Genomic DNA, 27,535 nt, shown 5'->3' on the forward strand with positions numbered 1-27,535 from the left:
ACTCAAAGATGAAAAAGAATAATTCTTCAGCCTTAAAAAACCATGCTGATTTCTCTTTCAATAATTCTGATGTATAGAGAAAAACTCCATTTTAGGAAAATAATTCTAAAAAACCTTGAAAGATAACTCCTTCCACTAAGGAACTGTCCCTGGGTGAAAGGCTGTCACTTCACTGCAATGCTCTACCAGAATTTATTTTATTTAAAATTAAAAGAAAAAAAAAAATTAATTTTTCAAAACAGTTACATTTTATCTTAATATAACCCAAAAGCTAGATGTCTAGCAATGTCGCTAGTACAGTCAACAGAGATAAGGGCTTCCAGAGATGGTGGTTCATGAATCATGAAGATTATACACCTTTGCTGATCTCTGGCTTCTCAGAAAGCATTACATGTCCTCCAGTCACCCCAGACGCAGACCACTTATTAAATTTTGCTACTTTAGTATTTAAATCAGTAAATAAATATCTTAAAGAAAGATCTAGGCTTTATTTAAAAAAATGAAGTACCTTACTCTTCATATCTTGTTCCTAAAGTTCACAATGCTATTAAAATTGTGTGCGCATTTCCAGTTTGAATCAAAAAATTTCAGCTTTTAGGTCCTGGCTATCAGTATGAATCTGTTCACTGATAAACTCTCAGAAGATATGCCATACAAAACTTAGTGTTTTCTGACTCTGTAGTTTCTTTTCCAGAAACTGGTTGAAATCCTATCCATTTCAAATACCCTAATTTCACTTTTAAATCAGTATACCTAGCATCTGATCAAAAACTGTTGGGTATTTAAACATAAAAGACACTAACTTATATCAATAAGATTTGTTTCTAGATAAAGCACATTGAGGAATGACAAACACCTGTTTTAACAGTTATTGTACTTCCCAGGGCAATGCAATTATTTTCAACACTACACATGTATTTAAACTGCAGTAAAGCAATTTTTGCTTTAATGAATTTACATTCACAGCAGTTGATATGGTTAGCAGCCATTTTACATTCCATTCTGCAGTATGAAATATACTATTCGAATAAAAGGGAAATTTAGCACATCAGAAATTAAAGCTAATGCACATGGGGAAGAGATTAAATTGTTTATTAAGGTAAATTTAATTAGGTAAATCTGGTTTTAAAATTGCCTTCAAATAATGTATTTTAGATTATTTTAGATTATTTAGTCCACTAAGCAGGTTTGAATTATAAGTGTATTGTATCCTTTTGCAAAAAAAATTCTGTAGAATTCATTGAGGGTTCCACTCTAAATTTACACATCTGATCCTGCTGAAATTGTTATGACAATCTTTTGTTTAAAAAGGAAATCTTTGAAGACTTAATATTTTAACAATTAGATACAGATGAGATTAGTGCTGTAACATCAAAAGGAAACAAACTCCTAGCATATTGCTGCACCAAACATTTCCGTGCGTGGAGCTGAGGTTGTCCCAAGGGGCTCAGGAGGGGCAGGAAACCTCCACAACAGTACTTGGAGAACAGATTGAGGAGGGTGGTTTATCTTTTTCTCTCTCCATCAAAAGAAGACTCAGAGGTGACATCATTAAGATTTATAAGTAAAATGTTGATATAAGCAAATGGAGGGATTTTTTTTACCAAAGGGAAGGTTAGCACATGCTGTGCTCTGTAGAAGGCAGCCTGCAGCACAGGGTATTCTACACACTGGCTGGCATTTTGTCAGCCACGTGGTATTCTTCCCAGCTTTCCCTTCATGCTCTCTCCCTTTGAACTCACTCTTTAGCCAGCCTACAGTGTTCAAAGTCTATTTCTCTGTCAAGGAAAATAAAAGGCTCCCATGTTTTTTAACCTGCACAGCTTTAGAGACATCCTTCTTTTCATTTTATTTAATCATTGATAACCCATAACCAGTTTCCATCTGGATTCCAGCTATCTTTAACCACTAATGATAAAGTTATCTTGCAATGTAATTTCAGTTCCAAAATGTATTGAACATCACTGCTTTCCTGGAGGCCCAGGACAGAGCAGCACTGTTTTGCTCCAAGAGCAGCACACAGCAAAGAGTCAAAACCTTTCAATTTTCCTCTTGTGCACCATAAGCAGCCCTACAGCCTGAGCAGCAAAGTGCACTCACACTTTAGATGTTTAATTTAACTTAAATTAATTCTTCCTTTCGGTTAACTATTTTTTCCACCTGTCAACTAGGAGAAAGTGCAGGGGTACAAAACAACAGTACATTTAAGCCTTTTCTAATTACACATCTCATGAGTGTAAAAAGCCCATTCTGATGGGGCTCTCCATTTTTATCTATTTCTCATTGTTCTAGAGGTCTGCTGAAGTTGCCGAATTCATATTTTATTTTAAGTAAACTTATACCTTATAAAACCAAGGCAAAGGATTTTTATAGTGTTAGAAATTAACTGTTTTCCATGAAAGGGTTAATAATTCTTATAATTCATATGTTTCATTTGCCAAGCAGGCAATACCTCAGTCTGGAATGCAACTATTATAAAAGCAGTTCTTCAAAAAATGACTAACCAAGAAAGAAGTATCTCTCAGGCAATTTAGAACAAAAGGCAGCTTAGCAATCATGAGCTGCTTTATCTCCAGTAATAAATCATCAAACGTTGTATTTTTATATCCAGTTTTATGAGGCTTCTGTCTAAAATACCATGTGCTTGTCAATGTTAGAACTGCAATATCAATTGCAGCTATTCTTTTACAAATTTCAATATGATTTTTTTAAAAATAGCCATGCAGGAGAATAAAATGACAATATTTGTTTCCTCCAGCCATCAAATTAATCAAGACATTTTAAAGAAATTAATTTGTTTCTTGACTCCAGGACTCAAGTAGGTATCACATGGGAGATTCAAGTTCTTGAATTTTACATTTGAGCCTGGGGTATTTTGGTTAATGATTTAAATTGTACTATCCATGCTTTATTCTAACACAAAGAGGCAGTACAGTAGTCTTTGCTGGTAACAATGAAGTACAATGGTGGACCAAAATGTTGCTGCTGCTGAAACTGTAAGCTGAGTCTTGGAAAGCTTTTATTAAATAGACTGATACTCTCTTCAGAAGAAGATTGCAATCAAAATAAACCATCTACACTTGGCCTGAAGTCAAGAATTAGAAATCTGTTAATAAAAGATAAAGCCCTGCCTCACTTCAAATACCTATTAAATATTAAGTCAATTTTTGAAATAAGCAGAAATGCCAACAGACTGCATGTCATTAATACCCAGCTCCACACCATCCACTTTTCAAAAGCACATTTATGAGAATATTATACATGTCATCTGTAAAGAGCCAGCCTTTGGTTCAATAAACCTGCAGCAAACCATATGCTCAGCTCACTTAGCATGGCTTGAGAATGTACTTATATTCCTGCCAAAATTTAAATACTTATTTCTAATAATTCCTTTTTAATCTAAACTGAAACTAGTTGTCCCTCTTTCTTCCACTTAGTAAAAATTTCAAAAAGAGAAAACTTAATTTGTCATTTGCAGCTTGGTCTTGTTTTAAGGTAAACATCTGCCATTCACATTTGCCTTTTCTAAGTGTGATTTTCTAATGTAAGCTGGGTGCAAAAAAATGTGTCTGCAGACATGATGTTGCAGGATCATGACAGTTTAATATGCTAATGACAGCATGCTAACAATGCAGTTTGTTTATGTCACTGATATTAATATAGTATCTGAACCTAAAACCACACAGCTGGTAATGTTTCCATGTTTTGGTTTGTGGTTCTATGGGCAAATACAGTAGATGTTTAACGTAAGTAAGGAAGGGTGAACTTCACAAAACTATATCAAAGTCCAGTTGCTTTGCCAATTTTATGTTGCTGAAATCCTGACTTTAAAAAGCATGACCAGAAACAAATTGTACTAATTCAAATAGCATTCTTTCTAAATTAATAATGCTGTACAAAATTGCATTACTGAAAAATTTATTTCTCATTATGCTTTCGAAAAGAAGGAATTCATCCTCAAAGAATTCTAAATACTTAACAACATAATGAGCTAAAACTCCAGGAGTGCTCCTTTTGACACAATTATTCTGCCCTTCATGCATGGATACACACATATTTATGCTTTAGGTACTTAAATTTAGCATCCATACTTTGCAGAAACAATAAAAGCCAAGATACACACTGAAATAGATACTTTGAACTAGTAACTTTCTTGATAGCCTAGCAGATGCCAAGATAAGGAAAGATTTACACCAGAGACTAAGAAAATGCAGGATCATTTGAGAGTAATAAAAAAGTAAATGTTGGGAAATGTTAACAGCAACAGCTGTGAAAAGAAATTAGAGAAGATTAAAAGTATAGAAGAGAACAATAATAGTAAAAACTCTTTAAAATTTAAATTGCTTCACAAGAGAGATTCTATAATTATGGCTTCTATAGGTATTTGAACAGTAACTGCAAACACAGTGAGGTATAGATACTTAAATTTTTCTAACATTATAAGAACTTACTAATACTATAAAATCACAAGCAAGAAAATGATAGCAGATCACAGAACTATATGAACCGTGCTGGCTTTAAGACCTACAATGACTTTTTTAGATTGTGAACAGAGTAAGTCACAGGCATAGTGAGTGGTGAAGGCAGATGCAAAGATATTGGAAGCCACCCTACACAGTGAAGTTTTACAGCAAAACTCAGTTTTGCCCAAGAAAGTCTCAGACAGCAAGAAGAAGGCATGTCTGTTTCTGCATTTTATTATTTATTATTTCATATCTGTGGGATGATATTTGTATTTATTGCCACAGAAACAGGTACCCAGTGTTGGAGAGACCTGGAATGTTGACAAAGGAAAGGGTAGATAGCTGAATGTGTGCACACAGTGCATAGCTCAATACTGCAGCATATACATTTCCTTTACCCATAGTAAATCCTACTCTGCAACCAGAAGCAGCAAACTGAACAGGTAATAGTTGCAACTTGGCAGAAAAATGGTCACATCAATACCCAACTGCAGAGACACACAGGAGAAAACACAGTATTAGTACAGTGATGAAACAAACATCACACAGATTCGGCTGGATAGAAAGGCAAAAAGTAAAGTATGCCCCTCCATTTAGCAACATCCCAATGGGGTAAATTCCAAATGACAGCAGAAACTTCTATGTGCTTCTAGAACTGTATAGTATGAGAACAGGCATTGTATTCTGTTTGGATTTCAAGTTACTGTTCGTGATGTCTCAGCCTTTTCTGATACGACCAACCCTATGAAACAGAGCTCCCAGTTCAATGCCTGTTAAATTCTAGAGAAGTTCCTTTTTCAAATGCACAGTATTCCAATTCAAGGCTCATCTACTCAGACAAATGCCAGAAGACTTAAATTCATTCACACAGGAAGTTAGCTAATAAACTACAGGCAAAATCTGGATTATTTTATCATAATTAATAATGTATTATGTTGATTATGGTTTGGCTGAGAACAACCAGGCCAGCCTGAGCTAGTCTGAGACAAGTGCCAAATCTTTTGCACATGTGGCAGATGGTGGAAGCATTTGGGACATTCCTTATGCATAAGAACTCTGTATTAGGGGGGTTCAGATTCAATGCAACAACAAAGTAGCTGAAGTGGGTCATGATAGAAGCACACTAAGTAGCATAAACTTTAAAGCTTTGGGTTTCATCCAAAAAAAAGGTGAAAGAGAAAGAATACTGTATTCAAGGGATGTGAGTGGAAAGTGATTGTACAACCTATATTGATCTCATGAAGGTGAAGAAAGTTGTGGCTTATGACACACTGCACTAAGTTCTGCATGTATAGGGAGTGGAAGGACAACGTTTGAACTCAGTGGAGCTATATCCCCTTTTAATAGGGCTTACTTTAAACTTTCTTAACAGTTTTCATGAATATCACAGGGTGGTTTGGAAACATTACAACCTACATTGCAACAAAGCTTATTCTTCCGAAGAACATAATTCATTTTCTGTGCCTATATCTAATCTCTCTTGGCTCATCTTACTTTGAAAAAGGCTTTGAAATCCAAGAATTTCCCTCAAATACTCCCTCTACAAGTCCCAGAAGGCAAATGCTAGACCGTAGAGGAAGTAGACAGGACAATAAATGAAATGTAATACAATACCACTGAGAACTCTCTTAGCTATATCCCATGTTATACCCGATAAAGAAAATCCATCTTCCTCTCTGATTAATTTCTTATGGTGACTGAAACAAGGTAAATTGGAAGGAATCGGCATTTATTAAAAAAAAAACCAACAAAACCAAAACCAAAAAAGTCCAATTAAAAAAGTATCCAATTTAAAAAAAAACCCAAAACCAAAACCAACCAAACAAAACACCCACAAACAAACAAACAAAAAAGGCCACCACTTAATGAAACAACTGTTGACATCTGATGCTGCCAGTGTCCTTTCAGCCTTTACAATCCCTTCACCAGAATAAGCAATTTGGCTGTACTACTTTCTGCAACAATGTGCTTTATGCAAGCAACATTAAGCCTTGGCTTATGTTGACTTGGTGAATTTTACTTTTATGAAGTTCAAAGAGCAATTCAATGGGGATGAGCTCTCTCAGGCTAGGTTTCCAACATGGAGATCCTTCAATCCTTTGCTTTTTGGAAAGATGTGGAGATACAGGTTTTCTCTGTAACAATTTAGTGTCATCACACTGGGGACCTTCCTGTCTTTTTACAGGATCCAGGAAATGAGAATCAGTCTGAACTTATAAATTTACCAGAAACGGCATTACCCTCAAAGATATCAGTCCACATCTCTAAAGAATATTGTACTGCCAGCTCACAAAGAGAAAAAGTTTTAAAATATAAGCAGAAGATATAACTTAAGTTGTCAAAAAACCTGTTTTCATGAACATGGTTGAGTTTTCATGAACATGGGATTGCTGTCAGCAAAAGTTGCTGCCTCTAGTAATGGGCAAAATACCAAAACTTCTCTCCTGCTTGCTAATGTAAATCAGATATTTGCAGCATATAATTTATTTTCTGCCCAAAAAAAAAGATGCCAGCAGAGTCCTTTACAACAGAAAGGCAAGGGCAGATTGTGCCAATTATGAAAAAGGCTTATATTAATGATACCACAGAGAAAATGCATGTGTCCTTCACATATCTACTGGGATGACAGTGAGGAAAATAATCCTCTTTCACAGAAGTTCATCATCCCAGTGGCAAGGCATACCTTGAAGCCTATCATTTTTTGTTCAGAGTAGACAAAAAATGATGTAAAAGGCTATGTGAGATCAGATGAAATCTTAGGTACTTACACTGTTGTGAAGGAACGAAGCTTACTCTGCTGAAGTCTCAGCAATCTCTACTGCTTTTTACCCCTGATTTCACATCATAAATGCAGAACACATTCTTGAAGATCATCATAAACAATTTTTTTCTACCCACCACAGTTTTTTTGCAACCAGTTTTGGTAAGCATGTGTTTTATTATCATCAGAACTCATAAAATTATTTACATTTTACACTTCCTAAACAGCTTTTGCTTTTTCAAGGAATAGCATCCACTTATATGTAAAAAACCTCCTTCCTATGTCCATGAAGAATGATTAAGTTTGTAAAAGTAATGTATTGAAAGGTCAGGGAATGCCAGAATTTGTCTGAATAGCCATAACTTAAATACCTTATGCTTGTGCATAATGACAAACCTTTTAATTAAATATTAACATAGTATGTTCCATGAAGCCTCATTTAGAGGGTCGAGAAGAACATAGGAATCCAGTTTTCTTTCTTTGTGTAAGGGAAAGCAGTCATTACTTGAAGTTCTACTTTACATTTGTAGCTTATCGACTCTGCAAAATACGTATGAACCTGCACACTGCACAGAACAACAAATACCTACATTAAGACAAATGAGCATCCAGTGTTTGAGTGGCATCTAGAATTTGAGGAATACTAAGAAAAAGTAAAAAATCCCTTATTTTGGACCTTTGTTTTTTCCCCAGGGGAAATCTGCGTGGTTTGAAACCTGGGTGTGAATATTGCATGGTGGGAAGAGCTCTAATAACTTCCCTCCCAAGGCAAAAATGAGAGACATACAAAAACGTGGGCACTGGTGACATTCTCTAATTACATGACTGCCAGCCACTAAATTTTCCACCCTCTCTCTCACTTTGAGCATAAGGTTCCTGTTCTCACATACAGAGCTCCACAAAAGTCCCTCCTGCCCACATCTCATTTCTTCCTTCTGTTACTGCATGAGTTCTATCCAAATTATTTTCTTACACACCTACTGCACACTTTCTCTGGTCTTTGCATCATGTCAATGCTTGCATTCCAAAGAACCTATCTGTGCTCATCTAAATTTCTATCTAAAATTGGGTTTTTCTGCAAGGTCAACAAATGCTCTGATGTCAGCTAAAGCAACCTCCTATTTTAAGTAACTGGTTTCCTAGATGAAAATTATGGCCTTGATCCTGATGCATTGTTGACACTGTTTGACCAATTCAGACTATTCCTGACTTATGTCACAGGCATATTTTCATCAGAAAATGTGAAAAGTAAAACTTATATCATACCTAGGCAAATATCCTAGAACTTCTTCAACCTAGTATGCCAGGTTTATAAAACCAGAACCACTCCATGAACCTTTTCCCCCTTTGCCCCCTTTGTGATTGAATACTTTTTTTTTCCTAAAAGAAACTTTATTTTAAAACAAGGGCATTCAAATAGACCCCATAACATTTTAGACTGCCAAATTTCACAGCTGTTTCTTATCTCTAAGATGGTCTGACCAAAACCTCAGAGCTGACAGCTCCAAGTTCTGCAAAAGCTGGGTTATGAATTTTTATTTCTCAGATATGGATACCAGCCACCAATATGAATATACTTTAAGCTTAAGGAACAGGAACAGACATAGTAGTGGGAGCATGTTTTTTATGCTGACACCCATATATAAGGGCAGGATGGAGTTGTTTGTTTTTTCACGCTGTACAAACAATGGGATAGAACCCCAATTCTCACTTCTTGCCGGTACTGCCTTCTTCTGATACTTGCAAGGGGCAAAACAAGGCAGACAAGATCATTATTCTAGCTCCAGCCAAATACAAATGTATGTTTTGAACCATGTCACCAGGCACACAAACTGTCTTCTGCCTAGAGACCATGTGAATTTTCCCTTTGCTTATCAACTGATAAGGCAACCTGTAAAAATCATGTCCCATTTCAGAAGTTTAAGATTGCAAATAAGGTATGGGCTTCTTAATATTTTCTCTTACATCTACAACAAAAAATTCTTCCTGAGTCACATTCCCATGTGAGAAATTTGTTTTTTTCCCCCACTCATTCTGGTATTTGCTGTTTTGGGTGCTCAGAAAACTCACAGCCTCAGAAGCTTGCTTCCTATTCCTTATATGATATTTTAGCAAGTATGAAGGATGCAAAATATTTATAGAGCTCAGACAGGTTTTTACTTAGCAAAGCACTGTTACCTGTCAGCATCCACAGTCACGTCATGAACCCCTCTCTGGATGACGTCTCGAGAGGCAGCAAGGTCTGGTATTCGGTTCAGACTTCTTGTATATAGGTTGAGTCCTCCATCTGTCATGTACCTGAAAATAAATTTGTGGTCAATTGGTAGGAAATGCGGCCATCTGGCAACATGTTTCACTTTAAAGTTAATGGTCTGTGAAATTCAAATGTTTAAGGTACAGATTGTCTTATTAGATGGTAGACTTATACCAAATATTCCCACTTTATGTGCCTGGCATAGGGAGATTGGGTATCTGCCTGTTTTCTGGGATCATTTGCCTTTTTCTGTCATGGCTTACAGGCCAACCTCTTTTACTGAAATATTTTTAGACTGAAGCTCTCAAGTATGTTCAAAAGCACATTGTAAATCCTGTGGTTTTGCCAAAAAAACAGCACCAGGTGCAAGAAAAATCACTTCAGCTTAAAAAAAAAATTAGTTGCATTTATCCAAATGGGAACAGAGATTAGGAACCCAAATTCATAGTCCCTGTTGGGATGCAATTATTTGGACATGAAAGAGATATTCACTGAAGATATTTAAGAATATTTGTATTGTGTGCTTCTTTTACTTGATTCTCCCCACATTATAATGCATGTCTAATGAATGAAACAGTGAGTATAGTGCTGTTCACTCACTAGAGAACCATTAAAAGATTATGAATTAAAAGTACCAGCAATAATTTCTGGAATGTCTACCTACAGTTTGGTTCTCTCTCTGAGATATCTTGGCCCTTATAATGGAGCAGCATCATCAGCCTGTCTTACCCACAGGACCTCTCCATTATGTTCTCAAAGGACCTTTTGTTAAACTGTCCTCCCTCTTAGGCTCTTGTTCTTTCTGTTTCCCTTTGGTATATTCTGATAACTTTAATTTACCAACAAAGTTAGCATAAATTTATTTTTGAAGGACCATGCACATGTATGGCACTGAACATGGAAGCACAAATATTCAGAAAAAAAATTCTGTACCTCACTGAACCTACTCAAAATAAAGTACAGACTTACTGAAATCGGCGTAGTCCCAATGTTAAGTGTATGGATAAAATGATCTCCCAGAGTTACTCCTGATTCAGTCTTTAACACAAGCTCTCCTTGAGCCATGAAATAGTGCCACACAAATGCACCTTTCACTCTAAGCATGTATGCAAGCACACAAATATTTAACTTTAGCAATTACACAGAATCCCAGGCACAAACCAAGGCACGCACACACACTGCTGCTAGTCCAGCTGTTCTGTTGGCCCTCCCCCTGTGGTTCCTTCTGGGGGCAGATTTAGTTGAAGTCATCTGTGACAGAGACCTGAGGGCCAATTCAGCAGCCTGGGAGCGCCTGCCTTTGCCTCCATCCCCGTGGTTGGGGGTGGCTGAACAGGTGCAGGCCTTGAGAGCAAAGCTGCAGCAGTGGAGCCCTGTGTGGTCGCTCCAGTGTGAGAAGGCAGCATGTTCTGGGTGGCAGTATGGGTGAAGGCAGCCTCAAGTACATTAAAACACAAAGGGTTCCTTTGATTATTTTCAACAAAACTCTGAGGAATTTAAAGCATGGGTGAGATTTGGCCAGTAGTTTGGCAGTGTGTTTCTGAAGCCTTGGTATCTGGAGTTTAGAAAAGGTAACTTCACATTTGTTTGCAAAGGTCAATTAACAGTCACATTTACATATTATATTCATCTTTTATTAAAGACAAAATTCAGACTTTTTTGACAGATTATTTAGCTAGCTGTAAATTATCTGGTAGATTCCACAGCTCTAGAACTGCATATTAAATTTAGCTGTGGCTTGAATGCAATCCAGACTAAATGCATTTTTTTTCCTGTATAAGTAAGGATAGACTTGACAAGTGCAACAGGCCTTCCTTGCACTAATTTCTAATTACTGCTGCATTCTTTTCCCCAAGTGTTTAAAGTAATTAAACTGATAATGGAAGAGGCATAGAGGAGATAAGACTTTACATGCCTCAGTGAATCCTGAAATTTCAGAGCTTATCAACTTGTTTTTAACATTTACTGCACCTAAAAATGTTAACTGAGCACAGAGCAACTTACTATCTATTGAGTTATCCTTATTACAGATGCAAAGAAAAGTCACATAAGATGACTATATTCACCCTTTAATGTGATAAGCTAATTAATACAACTCATGAGGCACTGAAAAGGATTGCCTTTTTTGAAATTTTGAATAAAACCATGCATCTGTCGAAGCCAGCATTATTATTTCCTTTATGATAAGAGGTCCTCAGACATTAAAGTATCGTATTTTCCATATGTATTTTCTCTTTTCTAGCACATATAAATATGGCATCCTACTTGACAGTCATTAATGATGTGTTGTGGACAATGTTGTCAGCAGCGCTGTATCACTGAAAAAGTAGACCAGGGAGATACAGGAATTGCTTTCTTTAAAATGATGCTTTTTCTAGAGATCTATCTTTGAATGGTGCTTGAGATGAGACACTACTCCAGAGAGAGCTTTAATCACAGACTTAGATTTCCCTTTAGGAATGTATCATACTCAATTTCATCCCCCACTATTCTCTAATCATAGCTATGCTTCAAACTAAGAGATTAGATTGACAGCAAGAATTCTAAAATTATAGAGTGAAGCAGTGTGGTGTGACATGACCAGGTACTCCATGGAACTTCTATTTAACATAGTGTTACATCAGTCAACAAGCAGCCTTGAGGTGCAAAAGCAGCAGTGAATAGTAATTTAAGTATGAGTAAAACTGTAACATGGCTGTTCTTTTTTAATGATGTTCTAGGAGGTCTAACACACACAGGACTGAAGTGACTTGTGTTCCTAGATTGATATAGAATTGTTGAATTTGAAACACAGGGAATGCAGCACCTCAAACTGCAGTACCCCAATTGATTGAGCAAACAAATATAAAAATTGTGATTCTTCCTCCTGGATACACTAAAAGAGTAACTGGTCTAGTCTTTAATGAAAAGATACTGCTGTTGCTCAAATGATATGCACAGCTGAAAACCTTCAATAAAGGCCCATTACAATGACTATGCTAGACAATATCTGAAGTGGAAACAGAAAGTCAGTGCTGTCAACAACTGCTTTTCATCAGCTGCATCCAATGTCATACATACCATCTCAAACAAAACATAAAAATACCAAAAGAAGACTTACCCCAGGGAAAGCAATGCAAACTGATGGCTCACAGGACAACCAGAATTTTCCAGTAAGTAATATTGAAATTCAAAGTTCACAGCAAAGTAATTTTGATGTTAAAGGAGAAGAACAGAATTTGAAGGCAACTGAGAGTGTCACTGGCAGATGAGAGGTTTATTTTTTTATATGTATATTTAAATTTTCCAACTATAATGCAAGTTCTGCTTGTGTGCCAAAATTTTTAGAAAAATCATTCTACTCCTACCAATCATGCATTAGTTCATATGGGGAAAAAGTGCCACTTACCCACTGTTGATGTCATCAGTCCTCAGGCTTTTCCCAAGAATGTCTCCATCACTCATGTAGCCACCAACATCAGCTTCAGAGGATATGTCCAAATCAGCAGTTCCCTTCTCACTCATGTCAATCTGAGAGATGTTTCCAAGGCGAGAGACAGCAGCTCGGCGGAGCGGGGTGGTGTACATGAACCGAGAGGGGTCTGTGTGGATGAAGCGGCTGGCGCCGCTGCGAGGATAACCAGCACCCAAGGATGGAGCATCTCCCGCCTGCAGCCGAGGGCTGGCCTGCCCCAGCCTCCAAGTCACAGCGCTCGATCGGCTGGATAGGCTTGGTATGCTTCTCCCATTCACCTCAGTTGTCACAGTGCTGTCAAAAGTTGTCTCCAATGTGCTGCCAAACAGAATGGAGAAGTCAGTGAACTGTGCTTTCTATGTTCCTGAGAAATCAAGAAAAGTGAAGGCTGGAGGAAACTAATTTGTTTTTAAAAATTCTCTGTATTTACTTTCACCATATGCACTTATATGCTTGCATATGCCCTCAGTACTGAGGCCAGTCCTGTTTAGTATCTTTACAAATGACCTGGATGAGGGGATTGAGTGCCCCCTCAGTTGCTTTACTGAAGACAGAAAATTGAGCAAGAGTGCTCATCTGCTGGAGGGCAGGAAGGCTCTGCAGAGGAGTCTGGACAGGCTGGATCAATAGGCGAAGGCCAATTGTGTGAGGTTCACCAAGGCCAAGAACCAGGTCCTACTCTTGGGTCCCAAAAACCCCATGCAGTGCTACAGGCTGGGGACAGAGTGGCTAGAAAGCAGCCCAGCAAAAAAAGAGCTTGGGTGCTGGTGACAGTGGCTGAACATGAGCCAGCTGAGCCCAGGTGGCCAAGAAAGCCAATGGTATCCTGACCTGGATTGCAACAGTGTGGCCAGCAGGAGCAGGGAAATTATTATGCCCCTCTACTCGGCACTGGTGAGGCCACACCTTGAATCCTGTGTCCAGTTCTGGGCTCCTCAGTACAAGAAAGACATTGAGGTGCTGGAACGTGTCCAGAGAAGGGCAATGGAGTTGCTGAAGAGTCTGGAGCACAAGTCTGATGAGGAGTGGCTGAGGGAGTGGCCTGGAGAAAAGGAGGCTCAGGGGAGACCTTATCACTCTCTACAACTGCCTGAAAGGAGGTTGCAGTCAGATGGGTATTGGCATCTTCCCCTAGATAACAAGTGATAGGACAAGAGGAAATGGCCTCAAGTTGTAACAGGGGCGGTTTACAGTAGATATGAGGAAAAGTTTCTTCATGGATAGGGTTGCCAAGCACTGGAACAGGCTGCCCAGGAAAGAGATGGAGTCACCATTACTGGAATTATCTACAGAACTTGTACCTGCAGCACTTTGGGCCAGGGATTATTAGTGGACTTGGCAGTGCTGGGCTAATGGTTGGACTTGGTGATCTTATAGATCTTTTCCAAACTAAACAATTTAATGGTTCCATGATTCTATAACCTCTACTTGTGGGAATGATGCCAAACACCCGGTATCTTAACCGAGATTAGGACAAGAGAATACTGACCCTAGAGGTTTTACTAATCTGTGCACCATTGAAGGTGCTGTGGTAAAACTATTTTGGTGGAAAATCCACTATATGAGTGTGTGACTAAACATAATCACATGCATGGAATGCTTGAGACGTGTTTTGTGTGTTACAAAATTGGCAGAGACCCCAGGGACCAATCAGAAGGCGGTGGTTTATCTGTAACAAAATTAAAAGGGAGCTCATATGGGAAGAAAAGGGAAGGAGAGGAAAAAACCACTGGAAAGCTCAAAACTAACACTACACCAGTGTGTCCTTTTCTCATTGCTGACATATTTATTTTTTACATTTAGATTTTTCCTTGCAGTTGATCTCATTCCCAACATCTACTTATAAAATTACCTAAAATAAATTTTATCAGCTTCTAAATAAATGTGTATGAAACAAAAACTGTCTTTATGAATGATTGTATAAGACATTCTGACAATATAGTATATTAAAGTCACATGTAAGTTGCTAAGGCAGTTAAGTGTCAAAGCTAATTTTCCCTTGCAAGACTCTCATTCATTCAGCAACTAATAATACTCTCCCATGGTCCATATTTTTAGTAGTCTACACAAAACCAGTATACCTGTGGCTTATCTGGGTCCCTCTAAGGCTGGACATGGTTTCTTCCAAATTCTGTCTCAGGTCTGCAATGTTCTTGACGGTTCTCATTCTTCTTGTTTCAGGGTCTTCCCCTGGAAGAATACAGTAAAACCGGCCTAGACTTAAGCATGTGAGTTTATAAGGTTGAATAAAGTGCACAAGAATGCACACATATGATTGTAAATATCTTTTAATATTTTAAAAAATAAAACTTCATCCTTTCATTAATAAAACACATATATGCTCATAAATAACATGTGGTATGTAAAAAAACCCCACCTGCCTGTTAAGGCAGGCCCAAATCTATTAATGAAACTCTGATTTACAGTGTTGGGATTTTTATCCTCTGTAATCAAGGCAGGATGCAGCCCCAGCCCACTTGATACATTATAAAGTCCCTTTTTAGTCCTTGACATTTTACATAACTCAGTAGGAAAAAAAGCCACAGTAAATCTGTGATCTGTCATCCCAGAAAAAACTGGGATGACTCTTAGAACAACTCTTCAGCATTCACTTAACATTAACACAGGCTATTTCAAAGTACTTCTTAAGTAAGGCACTTAATAAAGCATCTTTCCTAGACTGTAATGCTTTTCTGAAGAGGGACATTATTCTTCATATGGGATAGAATAAAATATGCTTCTTGGGATACAAATCTGAACACTCTAAGCACACACATCATTTATACAATTAGACTTTTCAACAGCCTTCAGGATCCATTGTGAAAAGCTAGTCTCATATCTCAGATAATGAAGCTTTCAGAACTTCACCTATGACATCCAGAACAATGTTTACGTCATACAATTAAAAACAAATTTAAAAAAGGAGAGAAGTTATGTACAATATGTTACAAAAGAGAAACATCATAAACCTCAAAGAAGCCTCCAGTGGTCATACACAAAAACCCAGGAATGCAGGTTTTCTAGGAAATTCATAGATCAAGGAAGTTTAATTCCTTTTACTTTTGAACAACAAGAGAATTTCAAAAGAAATTCTATGACAAAAATCTCTGATATCTTCAAGGCTAGTGTTCTATTTCTGATCATGTCCTGTACCTGTTTCTTGTAAGAAAGGTGGCAAGAAGCCATTAGAGTTATGTATTAGAGTTAGATGTATTTTACATGTATTAGAGTTACATGTAAAATGCTGAACTTGAAGTGCAAATAATTCCTTTTTGACTCTATCATTTACAAATTTCACATCATACCTCACAGGCCTTCTGCAGTCAGGTCCTATTGCCCAAACACTCTGTAGGCTGCTAAGAAAAATCTCAACTCCTGACATTAAATGGAAATAAATTATTTAATATAAACTTTGATTCCTCCTCAACAGGCAAACAATGCATTTAACTAGTCAACATAACCTGCAGTTGTGCCTTAATGTCAAACCAGCTTTCACAGCAATACCATTTTGAGGTTTTCCCATCTACCTTGCCCTGGTTGTGTCTTCTGTCCTCTTTGCTGCAGACAAATGGTCCTTTGGGAAATTATGTTTGCTTATTTCATCACTCACAAAAAACTCTTCAGTGCTTTAATAATGCTAATGTCTATAAATGTCTGGTTTGGCACCATGGAACTGACAGCGGGATCAACACGCGGACAGGATGGAAAAATGAAGTGGGGATACAGGTCCTGCACTGCTGCCAAACTCTTCTCAAGCCACACCCCAAGGCCATGTCTGTTCACAATATTTAGTTTCATAAAATAAACTACCTGCGTCCATTTTTACATGTAGTGTCTTGCAGGAGACAAATGTCTGCAGTCACTGAGATTATTTACAACTCTTCCTGTGTTTCAAGCTACATATGTTCGCTAAAGCACTGTCAATCAGTGTACTCATGGATCCCAGCAGCTTTTGCAGAAGTTTCTGTAGCACCCTGGAGCTTCCTGTGAGGCAGCAGGGCTCATGGCCAGGCTAGGCTGAAGACATTACATCCTGTTAGACTCAGACTGCTTTTTAAAGCCCAGACAATTTCCAGGCACACTGTCCATGCCTGCCTCCAGCCAGCTGTCTGTGGTGCACTCAGTTCCTCAGTCACTGCCCTTTGCCTTCCCTGCTCTGCCAAATGCATTCATATTGGCTTTCAAGTGCACATTATATTCCTGCCATAATACCTATATAAGGAAGATCCAGGAAATGTTACCTGCCCTGCCTTGAACCAGAGCTGAAAGAGTAGCTTGTTGGTATAAGAAAATCTTCTATTTACACAGAAAGACAGATTCTGGGGTCTATGCAGGCAGAATTAAAGGCAAAGCAATACTTAATATTTATTCGAGGAACTGAATACAATTCATATTTCAGAGTGACATTGCCCTTTTCCTTCCTTGTTTATCCTTGTCAGTTGTCCTTTGCTGTATGTTAACATTGCAAATTCTTGCAGCAAAAATGACAGCAGCTGTCTTTTTTAATATGTATTGCACAGTAAACAGCATAACAAAGCCTTGAGGTATAATTGCAATACATTAAATAAAAAGGGTACATATATGGCAAGCTGCCAAAATATATTTTCACAGTAAAGAATACTTCACTTTCAGACAAATTATACCATAAAATTTGGTTATTCTATCCTGCAGAGGTGAAAAACTTGAGATCTAATCTCTTTTGATCTCTCAGTGACACAGCAGATAATTTCCACCAGTTTTAATTAAAAAAAAAGTTAAAACTGAAGTTTTATTATATTAAAATACTACATAGTACTATTTTGAAAAATCTCCCACTAATTGCTAGAGTGATTTGAAAGGAATAGTTCTTTTTCCTTTCCATCATTCTCTAAATGTCACTGGAATCCTGCTGTACCATGGATGAACAAGTCAGAAAGTATAAACAGTTGACAGTGAAGAAATTTTCTGTACTGAGTACAAGATCCTATGTTTTCATGATAGCACTGAGTCCCCATCCACATCAAGCCTCCTTCTGTAAAGAGGACCATAGGGATGATGAAGATGTTAATTTTTCAGAAAACTAGCTACACCGTGCCTGCTAGTGGAGACACTTTGGTGCTTATTGCATCAGGACTGGGTTCAAAGGCATCCCAGACTCCTCTGGGTACCTTGTTTCTTAATATGCCACAGTCATCATAGTGTCTGGCCGTATTTGCAGGACCTAACATATCAGAAAAGCTCCCAGTCTTGTTATCTCAAGTGATTCTGGTTTATACACTGAGAAAAAAATCAATTCTGTTTCACACATGGGGAAACTGGGATAAGACTAGAACTAGGGTAACCTGAAACTTTCTGTCAAAATTCTGTTCCTCTCACAAGAAAGGCCATTTCCTCCAATCATTTGTAGCGTCATCATTTATAAACATGAAAATTCCAAAAGATTGTCCCCAATTTTTTTGCCTATAAACAGTGAATCATTATTCCCTCAGTAAATTTCTGGAAAATACATTGATTTCTTACACTGTGTGATACATTCACAGGAAATCAAAATAGACATTTTAGAGAAACCACTAGATACCCAGGTCAGACTTTTACATTCACATTTCTGAAGCTCCCTCATAATTTCACATTCAATAATACTGTTCATAATAATTTCTGTTCTTCTGCACATGTACAGCCCAAAGCAAATGGGAGTGTAACAATTCCATCAATTGTCTGATTTGCATGAAAGGATTTACAAATAATAAACGTTTCCCCAGAGAACTGTCCACTATGAGATATTAATTCAGAAAGGAAAGTACCAGTTTTACTTTGCAAGCAGGGAAACTGAGGCTTACAAAAGAGCAGGGATTTGTCAGTGGCAAACAGCTGAATAGGAGCAGAGGCAGGTATGAGCTCAGTCTTCTTTGCTAGCAAGCTTTTGATCTCTAGCAGAAGCCCTTTTAACCTACTGGTACAGTCTAATAATAAAAGGTATGCACACAAAGAGAATTCTTATTTCTTTCTTCTTTTGAGGTAACAGCTTTTTACACTATATACACAGCAAAAAGTTTGTCCTTAATGTTTAAACACAATCAGGGCTAACATATCTACCAGCAAGAAGCTTCAGGCTAGACACATGGCATATAACCTTTGAAAAGCAAGCAGCTACTTCAACCATTTAACTGAAGACTGAAGAACAAAGCTTTGGAAATGAACACTTTGAGCATTCTTAAAGGGCTGAGGGATGAAAAGTAACACAGCAGCCTTTGAAGCACCTATGGCTGTGGACTTCAAATACTCACTGGCGTGCAGAGATATAACAAAAGTGGCTATTTGAGCTACACTGAAACCCTGGCACTCACAATTCCACATGTAGGGGTGCAATTATCTGCAGGGGGGCTAGAGAAGGGGAAAGAAATACTGGAGGGTCAGTTTGTAGGAAGGCTGAGATGTGCTTTGTCCCACCCAAAACTTGGATTCAAGATATCAATTTCAAATTAATGAGAAAAATATCATTAAAATAGATTTATTTAACAATAAAACTAATAGCACTTAAATATTTCACCTTATTTTTCAAAAAGCTAAGCTATATTCAGTTATTCACAGGCTGCTGCTGCCCCTGCACCCATCACAAGCAATTTAGACATTTGTCTTCATTTCACACAGTCTTAAGATGTCACAGTAAGGAAACAAAGAAGAAATGGCTAGACCCTATTTTTGCATACTACTGCAAATAAACCCAGTTCTGTCTTGGGAAATCACTGTCAAGATCAAAAATCTGCTCTCTGCAGATATGTGCTAACACTTGGGTCTCCTCTTGCCCTTCCTGATGACAAGCCAAAGTTAACTTACCTAAAATATCAGTATAAAGGACCTGTTCTAGGTCACCCAGCATTGTTATTATGACATCTTCATCCAGATGTGCAGTCCCTTCACGCAAGCACCCTTCCTCCTCCTCCTCTGCCCAGGTCCTGCTGGGGAAATGGGATGTGCAGGACGCATTTTCATCATCGGATTTTTTGCTCTCCTCATTGTCAGTCTGAAAGCCTTCACCTGTACACCGGTCCCCTGACCTCCTGGATGTCCTGCTTCCAGCAGGTGGTATCCCCTGAAATGCCTGGTTTGTGGTGAATCCAGAGTGGCAGAGCGAGTGCACTGACTGTGAGAATGCCTTGGACAGGGAGCCTCTGCACACAGCTTCTGCATGCCGCTGTTGGTAACTCTGGCTGGACTTGGAGGCGTTTCCAAACCAGTTCTCCCTGTATGAGTGTCGCCTCTTCTCCCCTTCACTGATGAGCGTGAGATTGGTTAGAGACTTCTGCTTCTGAAGACGAGCACACCCTCTTCTAGCCTCCGTGCCTTTAAACACTGACAGTTCAGCAGATCGCTGCATCTTTCTGGCTGGGCTGCACCTCAGTTAGATTTCATATTTCTGAGATGGACAGCAGCTCAATTCCCCTGGGAGCTGCAGGCAGTGCTCCCTGCATCGCTGCACACCCCAGGTAGCACACGCTTGCACTCACAGTGAAAGCACAGCTCCCACATGCACTCTGCACACTGGAAGGGACTAGACAGGCACAGTCATCTTCTTTAAAATTACGCTGCTGTCTCTGCTCAGCCACTTCTCGTCGGTCACTTTAATCTGCAGTACTTACAGTCATTTTCACTTCAATTTCTCTCAAGCAGAAGAGAGTTGATCAAACACTCTGCTCCAGCACAGAAGTAATCCCAAAAGCCAACTGTGTTTTCCCCTCTCCATCCAATCACCAGTCTCATCGGAGCGGTGGGCCTGCATCTCTTTCTACAGCTGCTGCTTTCTGAAATCCAAAGTAGGCACAAGTACTGTCTCGGGCTTTTCCCTCCCTCTCACCAGCTCATGACTGATCCTAGTGCACAGCTCTTCACTTCAGATGGGCTGACACAGAGCTGCAAGTACAGCCTCCACGTCAGAGCTCAATAAAGAGCCAAAATTAACCACTGAAGCACAAGCCTCCTTACATTTTAGCATTCAACCTGCATTCCCAGATATATGACTCTTCTCTGCTACTGCAGTGAATGCTGCTGGCTGCCATGGCAGCAAACATCCTGGTGAATTAAACCGGAGACACAGAAGCCTCTGCCCACTTTACAGCGCCACAGGTTTCAAGACACAGCTTCACCTGAATGGGATGCTACAGTAACAGATCTAGCTCATGGTCAAATCCTATTTTTCTCCCCGAAAGGTAAGGATGAACAACTGTTTCTTCCATATCACTGTTACTCCCTATGCAGGAAGCTAAAAGCAGACTTGCAAAAGGACCTTCAGTCTTGCAATTTCTGCTCTAAATAAAACAATATAATTTAATATCATAAGACAAGGAACACAACAGTATTTGTCTGGTAAAATGGTTCATAAAAGGAAGTATTTAATTTCTTTCTCCTTAGAAAGCTACCCTGTTTGCACCTCTCTAAGATTCAGAGGCTAGTACAGAATTATAAAATCTGTAAAAAAATCATTGTTTCACACTATTCTGAAGAAAACCTATTAATGAGGAGTGATTTTTTTTAATAAAGCAAATTAGTATTCTGTCAGAACTAAGTTCAGCAATTTTGAATGCTATTTTTAAATTCATTGTCCAGAGAGAAAGAAGACTTACGCTAAAATGTATGTCTTTTCTCACAAAGGAAAAGATGTTAGTCCCAGAAATGGACAGATGAACAAAGAAATACCTGAATTTAATCATAATTTTTTAGATACAAACTTTTTTATCTAGGGGAAATTAATTTCACAAAACATTATATAGAAATCTACAAATAATAAAACTGCTGTATAAAAATAAACTGCTTTTGTCAGTGTGAAAATATGCTCATCTCAAGTCTCTACCTGAGAAACCTTGACAGAAAAATAACCTTTAAAAATGCCACCCTAAGAATTACAAGCTGTTCACAGATTTCCTGTATGAATAAACAGATGTTAGTAGAAGCCTCAGTGTGTATTTCTTGCCTTTCACTAGTTCAGTTTACAGTTATTGAAGATACACAGGGGAAAATTCTCAGAAATTTCAAAGGAAAGGTACATTTCTTCCTAGATAACTCTCAGAAACGTGGAATAACTCTCAGAAACATGGAATGACTCAGAATAAAAAATCAGTAGTCTAAAGTAATGGTGGTTTTCCATATTAGAGCACTGGATTTCTGAGGAAGACATCAATAGGAGGTACCACTCCCATCCCCACCTAGAACACACAGTCAAAGAGCAGACATGAGGAATGGTCTGTCTGCCTGAGTACAAAACTGTCCCAAATATTAAACACCTATCACTTTTTCAGCATGGAAATAAAAGATAAGACTGCTGTGTTTACTCCAGGGTCTGCCAGCTGCAGTGACATACGGGCTCTTGGAAGGGTTTGATGAACGTGCTGGTGCCTGCCTGCAGCACAGCAGGTGTGGTGTGGATGCCAATGGTGTCTCAGAGCTGCTGTGGTGCTGGTGTTGCCACAGAATGCCAGAGCACTGCCTGCACACTCCTGTGTTGGTGTGCACTGACAGTGCCATGTGGCTGTCCCAGCCTGTCTAACACGCCTGATAAAGCTGCGGTTGCTAGAAAGTCCTCACAGGGAGGTACTGACAATAGAAAAATTCAAAAAAAGAAGGACAGTCTCACTCTTCTTGCATTAATTGATTTTATATCCTGAATTTTTACTCAAATAGGTACAGTATTCTCCATTGCTATATTTTGAATTAACAGGAAGGATAATGACTTTTAGCTCATTTGGTCAGAGCACAGTACTAATAATGGCAAGGTTGTGGATCCAATCCCTGTGTGGGCCATTCACTTAAGAGCTGGACTTGATGATCCTTCTGGGTCCCTTTCAAACCAAATCAGACTGTGATTTGGTTCTGTGATGCCAAATTTTTCTTGGTGATTGTCTTGGAATCAAGAGAAAAGGGTCTTTTCCTACCATAAAGAGCAAGTCTCAATCTCTCCCTGATATTTCAAATCCATTAATAACTTCCCCACCTATCCTCTTACACCCCAACACCTGCAGGCAGTGACTTGTCTCCATGGAAAGCTGTAGGCAGAGGTGGACCTGCTCTGCCTCCATGCAGGCTCCCAGTGTGCATGGTCACATGCAGCAGTCTGCACTGCAGAGCTGCACTGGCCTCAGGAACCCTTGTGGGCAGGGCACAGCCCTCGTGCCATGCACTGCTCTGCTAGGGAAGCAGTGCATGGCATGGCTGCTCAAGCTCCAACATTAGACCAGATACAAGCTACCAGAACTGGAACAGGTAGAGTCAGTGCTCTTTCTAGCTGGGAGTAGAAAAAGTTATGGCAGGGGATGAAAAATGTTCACCCAATGAGCCACACCAAACCTCCCATATGGTGCTGCCAATAGGTGCCACACTCCCCCAGGCTGGACAGGTCTCTGGCAGTGTCCTGGGCCACCCAGGGAGCCCTCAGGGTCTCTGCTGACCTGTTACTTCTCCCAGTTGAGCTGGTCATTGCAGCCCAGCTTCAGAGCACACAGGTCACAGAGCATCATACTGAAAAGGGAATGACACCTGGACTGTGTGAGAGTCATGTGAGGGTTGCTGACAGCTGCAGCATTCATCTGCCTCACTTTGAAATACACTGAAAACACAGTGAGTGCAGTGCTTTTCTACAGAGGTAGAGAGGCTAATCACACAACCTTCATTCAGCCTTCCTGTGTACAGACATTTTACCACATCTCTTAATTATAAAGTTATATGAACTTTTCTCCCATTAATCCCATTGCCTCACATGGTTGACAGGCCATGGTGATCATTCCCAGATACAACAGATACTTATTTATTTCAGACCAAGTACTCAGTAGAAACAACACTGAATTTATCCTTGTACTTTACCACATCCATCTGCAGGGTGTCATTTGCCAAAACATAAAATTGCAATGTGAAAAATTCTTAGGTTTATTTCTTCAAAAAGAATTTTCTAAAGCTCAGCTCTCCATTTTAAAATGTTTACATATAGCAACCAAAAAATACATCTTTCTGTGGTAAGAAGAAAGTATAGGAGACTAGAGGAGAGCAAATGTCATGACAGCATTATTCCCCAACTACCTTGCAATTCAGTGTGCTCTCCACCCACCAAGCAGGAATATGTTTACATCAAGAACATGTTAGGGAACTTCCTCTATCACAGTCAGTGTAACATACTACTTTATTTTTACAGTCTCTTTCCTAAAAGGAATTATAAAAATTATTTTAAGAACTAATAATCTTTGGGCAATTTTGCTGTCTGATAAGACTTTCTTTGAAGTCTCAGTGGATGGTTTAGAACCCTACAAATGAATTATGAAATAGATATGGAAATGCATAAGATTATGAATCTCTTCAGCTAAGCTTACTTGAAAAAAAAAGAAACTATTCCTGCATGTATTAATTATTTCTTTCAGAGAACAAAAAATTAAGCACAATAAACATAAAATACTTAAATTTGAATGTTTTTATGCTAATCCTGCCATTGAGATAGCCCTATAACTTTTTAAAGTAGTGTTTCATTTCTGCTTCATTCATCAGATTTTAAAAAATGAGTCAATATTTATAAATTCATGAATAATTACTTAATCAAACACTTTGCATTAAGCTCTTAGAACATGCCAGCACTTGTGAAAGCCAAATGTTATCACTGATTTAATAAAATAATACTTAGTTTACTGACATGTACAGTTTACAATGGATTATTAAGTAATTAACTTCCTGACATCCTTCTCCAATAAACCTGCTGCAGAAGGTGATAAATGTCACAGCTACTTTAAGAAGAAATAGTTGGTAAGAAAGTCTGAAAAACTTGTTCCCAGCCATATCATGAATAACAACAACCAACCTGAGTTACTTTATCAGCCATTATTGCCATTATCATATAATAATCCTGTTTATAAAGGTATATTCCAGTTTTGTAGAAACTGAGTGGATAGATACTGAGTAGTCTCGTTGAGGCAAACGCTATATAAAGTACATGCAAGAAACTGTGTTCATACTTGAATGCAGAATTGTTCCTTATTTAGGGGACTCAGATTCTGTCTGGGATTTTCCGGACAGAGGTCTGCACACCTGTGTGTCACATAAGCAATAAGCCTACCACACACAGAACACACCAGAACTACTCCTCAGGTGTCTCATGCCTACAAACATGGCTCATTCAGTGGGAGTACGTGTATCACCGGAGCTGTGCACACAGAGGGGATTCAAGGTATGCAGGAAGACTAAAAACTGCTCTAGGTGTACTCTTGTGCTGATCGCCATGTGCACTGTGGAAACACTTGAGGCTGTTCTGGCTGAGCTGTGGAATATTCAAAGGGGGAAAAAAAAGTAGGAAAAAGTCTGAAGCACTTCAGATCACATCTAGAACAAATTTCCCCCCAGAGACATGGGAACAGATTTAAAATACCTCTACCAAGATGCAGAACTGCTTTTAGGCATAAGCCATGTATACCGGCTTTAGGCATAAGCCCTTTATATATTCACCAAGAGCAACAGATTATTGGTGATAATATAAAAATAAAGAGGGTGTCCAGTTTATGAGGACAACCACAAGCCACACTTCTGAGTCTATGCCTACACCAGCCTCCTCACCCCCCTTGCCTTCCAGCACTATTCCCTTCTCATGGCTGTGCAGGTAAAACCAAGAAATCACTTGCAAAGCAGTGGGCAGGAAACACGTGGCTTGAGCTCTGACTTTACCTTTCACCAGATCTGAGTTGGAAGACAGGAGAAGCTTTAAAGGTAACCAGCTCCCGTGGAGGAGGAAGACAGAGCAGAAGAGAGCTGAAAACTCCCTCTACAGATTCTTGCTTTACTTTCTACCTTCCCATCACCACTGTTTAGACAGTAGCAAAGGGATGTGAACTGCCTTGCTGGACACAGAAAGCAGAGCCATGAATTTTCACTACTACAGCAAGGAAATTAACTTGGGCTTGACTCCTGAATTACACCAGGAGAATGGTGCCTGGCCAACCACTCCTAAATAATTTTAAGATTATTTTTTTTTTACATTCAACTTTTGTCTTTATTGTGGAGAAGTCTTGAGCTAGACAGGCTTAAAGCATCAGTTTAGGTTCAGTTGGCTGATATTGCTCTGAAGTGAATTAGGAGCTCTGATATGAACAACTTGCCTGGTTATGGGAGCAGTAATCTTCAGCCAAGAAGCAATAACAAACAGGATGTGTAAATATTCAGAAAATAGAGAAACAGTTTATACAATATTGGCTAAAATATTCTAATCCTGAGGATGTCAGCCTTAGTTCTAAATATCTGGCACTTTAAAAATAATAATGATCAATGAAGCAGAAACACAATACAGGTGGGACAACACTTTATGAATGCACTCCTCCAAGCTGTTTAGAGATTTCCACAGATGTTCACTCTTCAGCATTATCCTTACTGATCCTTACCCTTTACAAACATATTGCGCTAGGGTGGTGGCTACTGAGTTTCAAAAGAAGATCAAGATAATATAAAGATGATGTCCACCCACAGCAACAGTTGAAAATTTCAGGAAAAAGGGAATAGCAAAATGAAAGAAAGTAGATTAGTTGCTTAATACCCTGAAAATAAGTGACCAGACCATGGACATTAACCTTCCTATCTCTTTGCTACTACACTAGAGTAATCCCTTGATCGTATCAGAATAAAGATGCTCTTAAGTAAAAGAATTGAACTGTCCTTTCTCATAGGTAATCCATCATGGAATACTCCTCTGAGCAACTATCACATAAGCTTTTATCCATGCAGATCTAACAACATAATCACCAATGACTTGGTGATAGTTCATCCATGCAGGGAATTAATTATTCAGCAAATATAGTACTTGATCCATTTATTCCTTTTGCTGCTAACAGTTAAATACAGGTTACACACCTCTGCTTTCCTATGTGCACAGCAAATCACTGACCACATTTTCCCAGTGGTTCTGCTTTACAGCCTGTTATGCCAATCAATGGCTAATGCCAGAGTTTAAATAATCAGACTAGGAACATCTCTGGTGTCTAGTTTTCTTTATGTCATATTCTTCTTTTTGATGCTGTTTAGTTTTTGTTCACAACAGTAAAAAGGTCATCAGACATGATATTCTGTTTGATCATTTCAGCAGGCATTTAATTGTTTGGGGTTTTTCTAGCTTCTCTCTGGATGATTCCTTGAAGCATCTCTTGATTTATGGAAGTGTTTCAATTAAACTTTTTATATATATTAGACCAAGGAGTCCAATTTCTGAAGTAATTAAAAACAATTTTATATTTTAGCAGGTATGCATTACCTCCAAAGAGGTGATATACTTATCACAGAACCTGGCTGTGCAAATAAAGGGTGTCAGAAGACTTCCAAAGGGACTGAGACAAACCAGGACAAAACCTATTTCAGTAGGAGTCAGCTAAATGTCAAGACAGTCCCCAAAAATCTTGGGCATCTGATTTCCCTTCTGGTGGAGAGATAATTTTAGAATGATGTATCAAATTAGTGCTTTAAGTGAGTTATATCCTGTGTGAGAAGAACTAAGACTCATGACAAATCCATTTAAATGTTGACAATTTGTGGTAAAAGGGCAAAACTGCAGTTAAACCAGTGAGATAGGATATCACCTTTAATTTTTGTAAAATTATAAGATTAAGGATGCTAATGAAAAA

At 38.6% G+C, this 27,535-nt stretch overlaps 1 protein-coding gene across 1 annotated transcript in view; it reads right to left on the reverse strand.

Annotated features, from left to right (window-relative positions):
- NAV3 (neuron navigator 3) overlaps positions 1-27,535 on the reverse strand; it is a 381,620-nt gene that overhangs the window by 93,084 nt on the left and 261,001 nt on the right. Inside the window, exons 9-11 of the mRNA XM_066549922.1 lie at positions 15,014-15,122; positions 12,867-13,250; positions 9,403-9,522 (exon numbers count right to left, since the gene is read on the reverse strand). Coding sequence (XP_066406019.1) covers positions 9,403-9,522; positions 12,867-13,250; positions 15,014-15,122 — 613 coding nt within the window. The remainder of the gene's footprint in view (positions 1-9,402; positions 9,523-12,866; positions 13,251-15,013; positions 15,123-27,535) is intronic.

This window comes from Molothrus aeneus, chromosome 5 (genome assembly GCF_037042795.1).
Source record: "Molothrus aeneus isolate 106 chromosome 5, BPBGC_Maene_1.0, whole genome shotgun sequence".
Classification (NCBI taxonomy): domain Eukaryota; kingdom Metazoa; phylum Chordata; class Aves; order Passeriformes; family Icteridae; genus Molothrus; species Molothrus aeneus.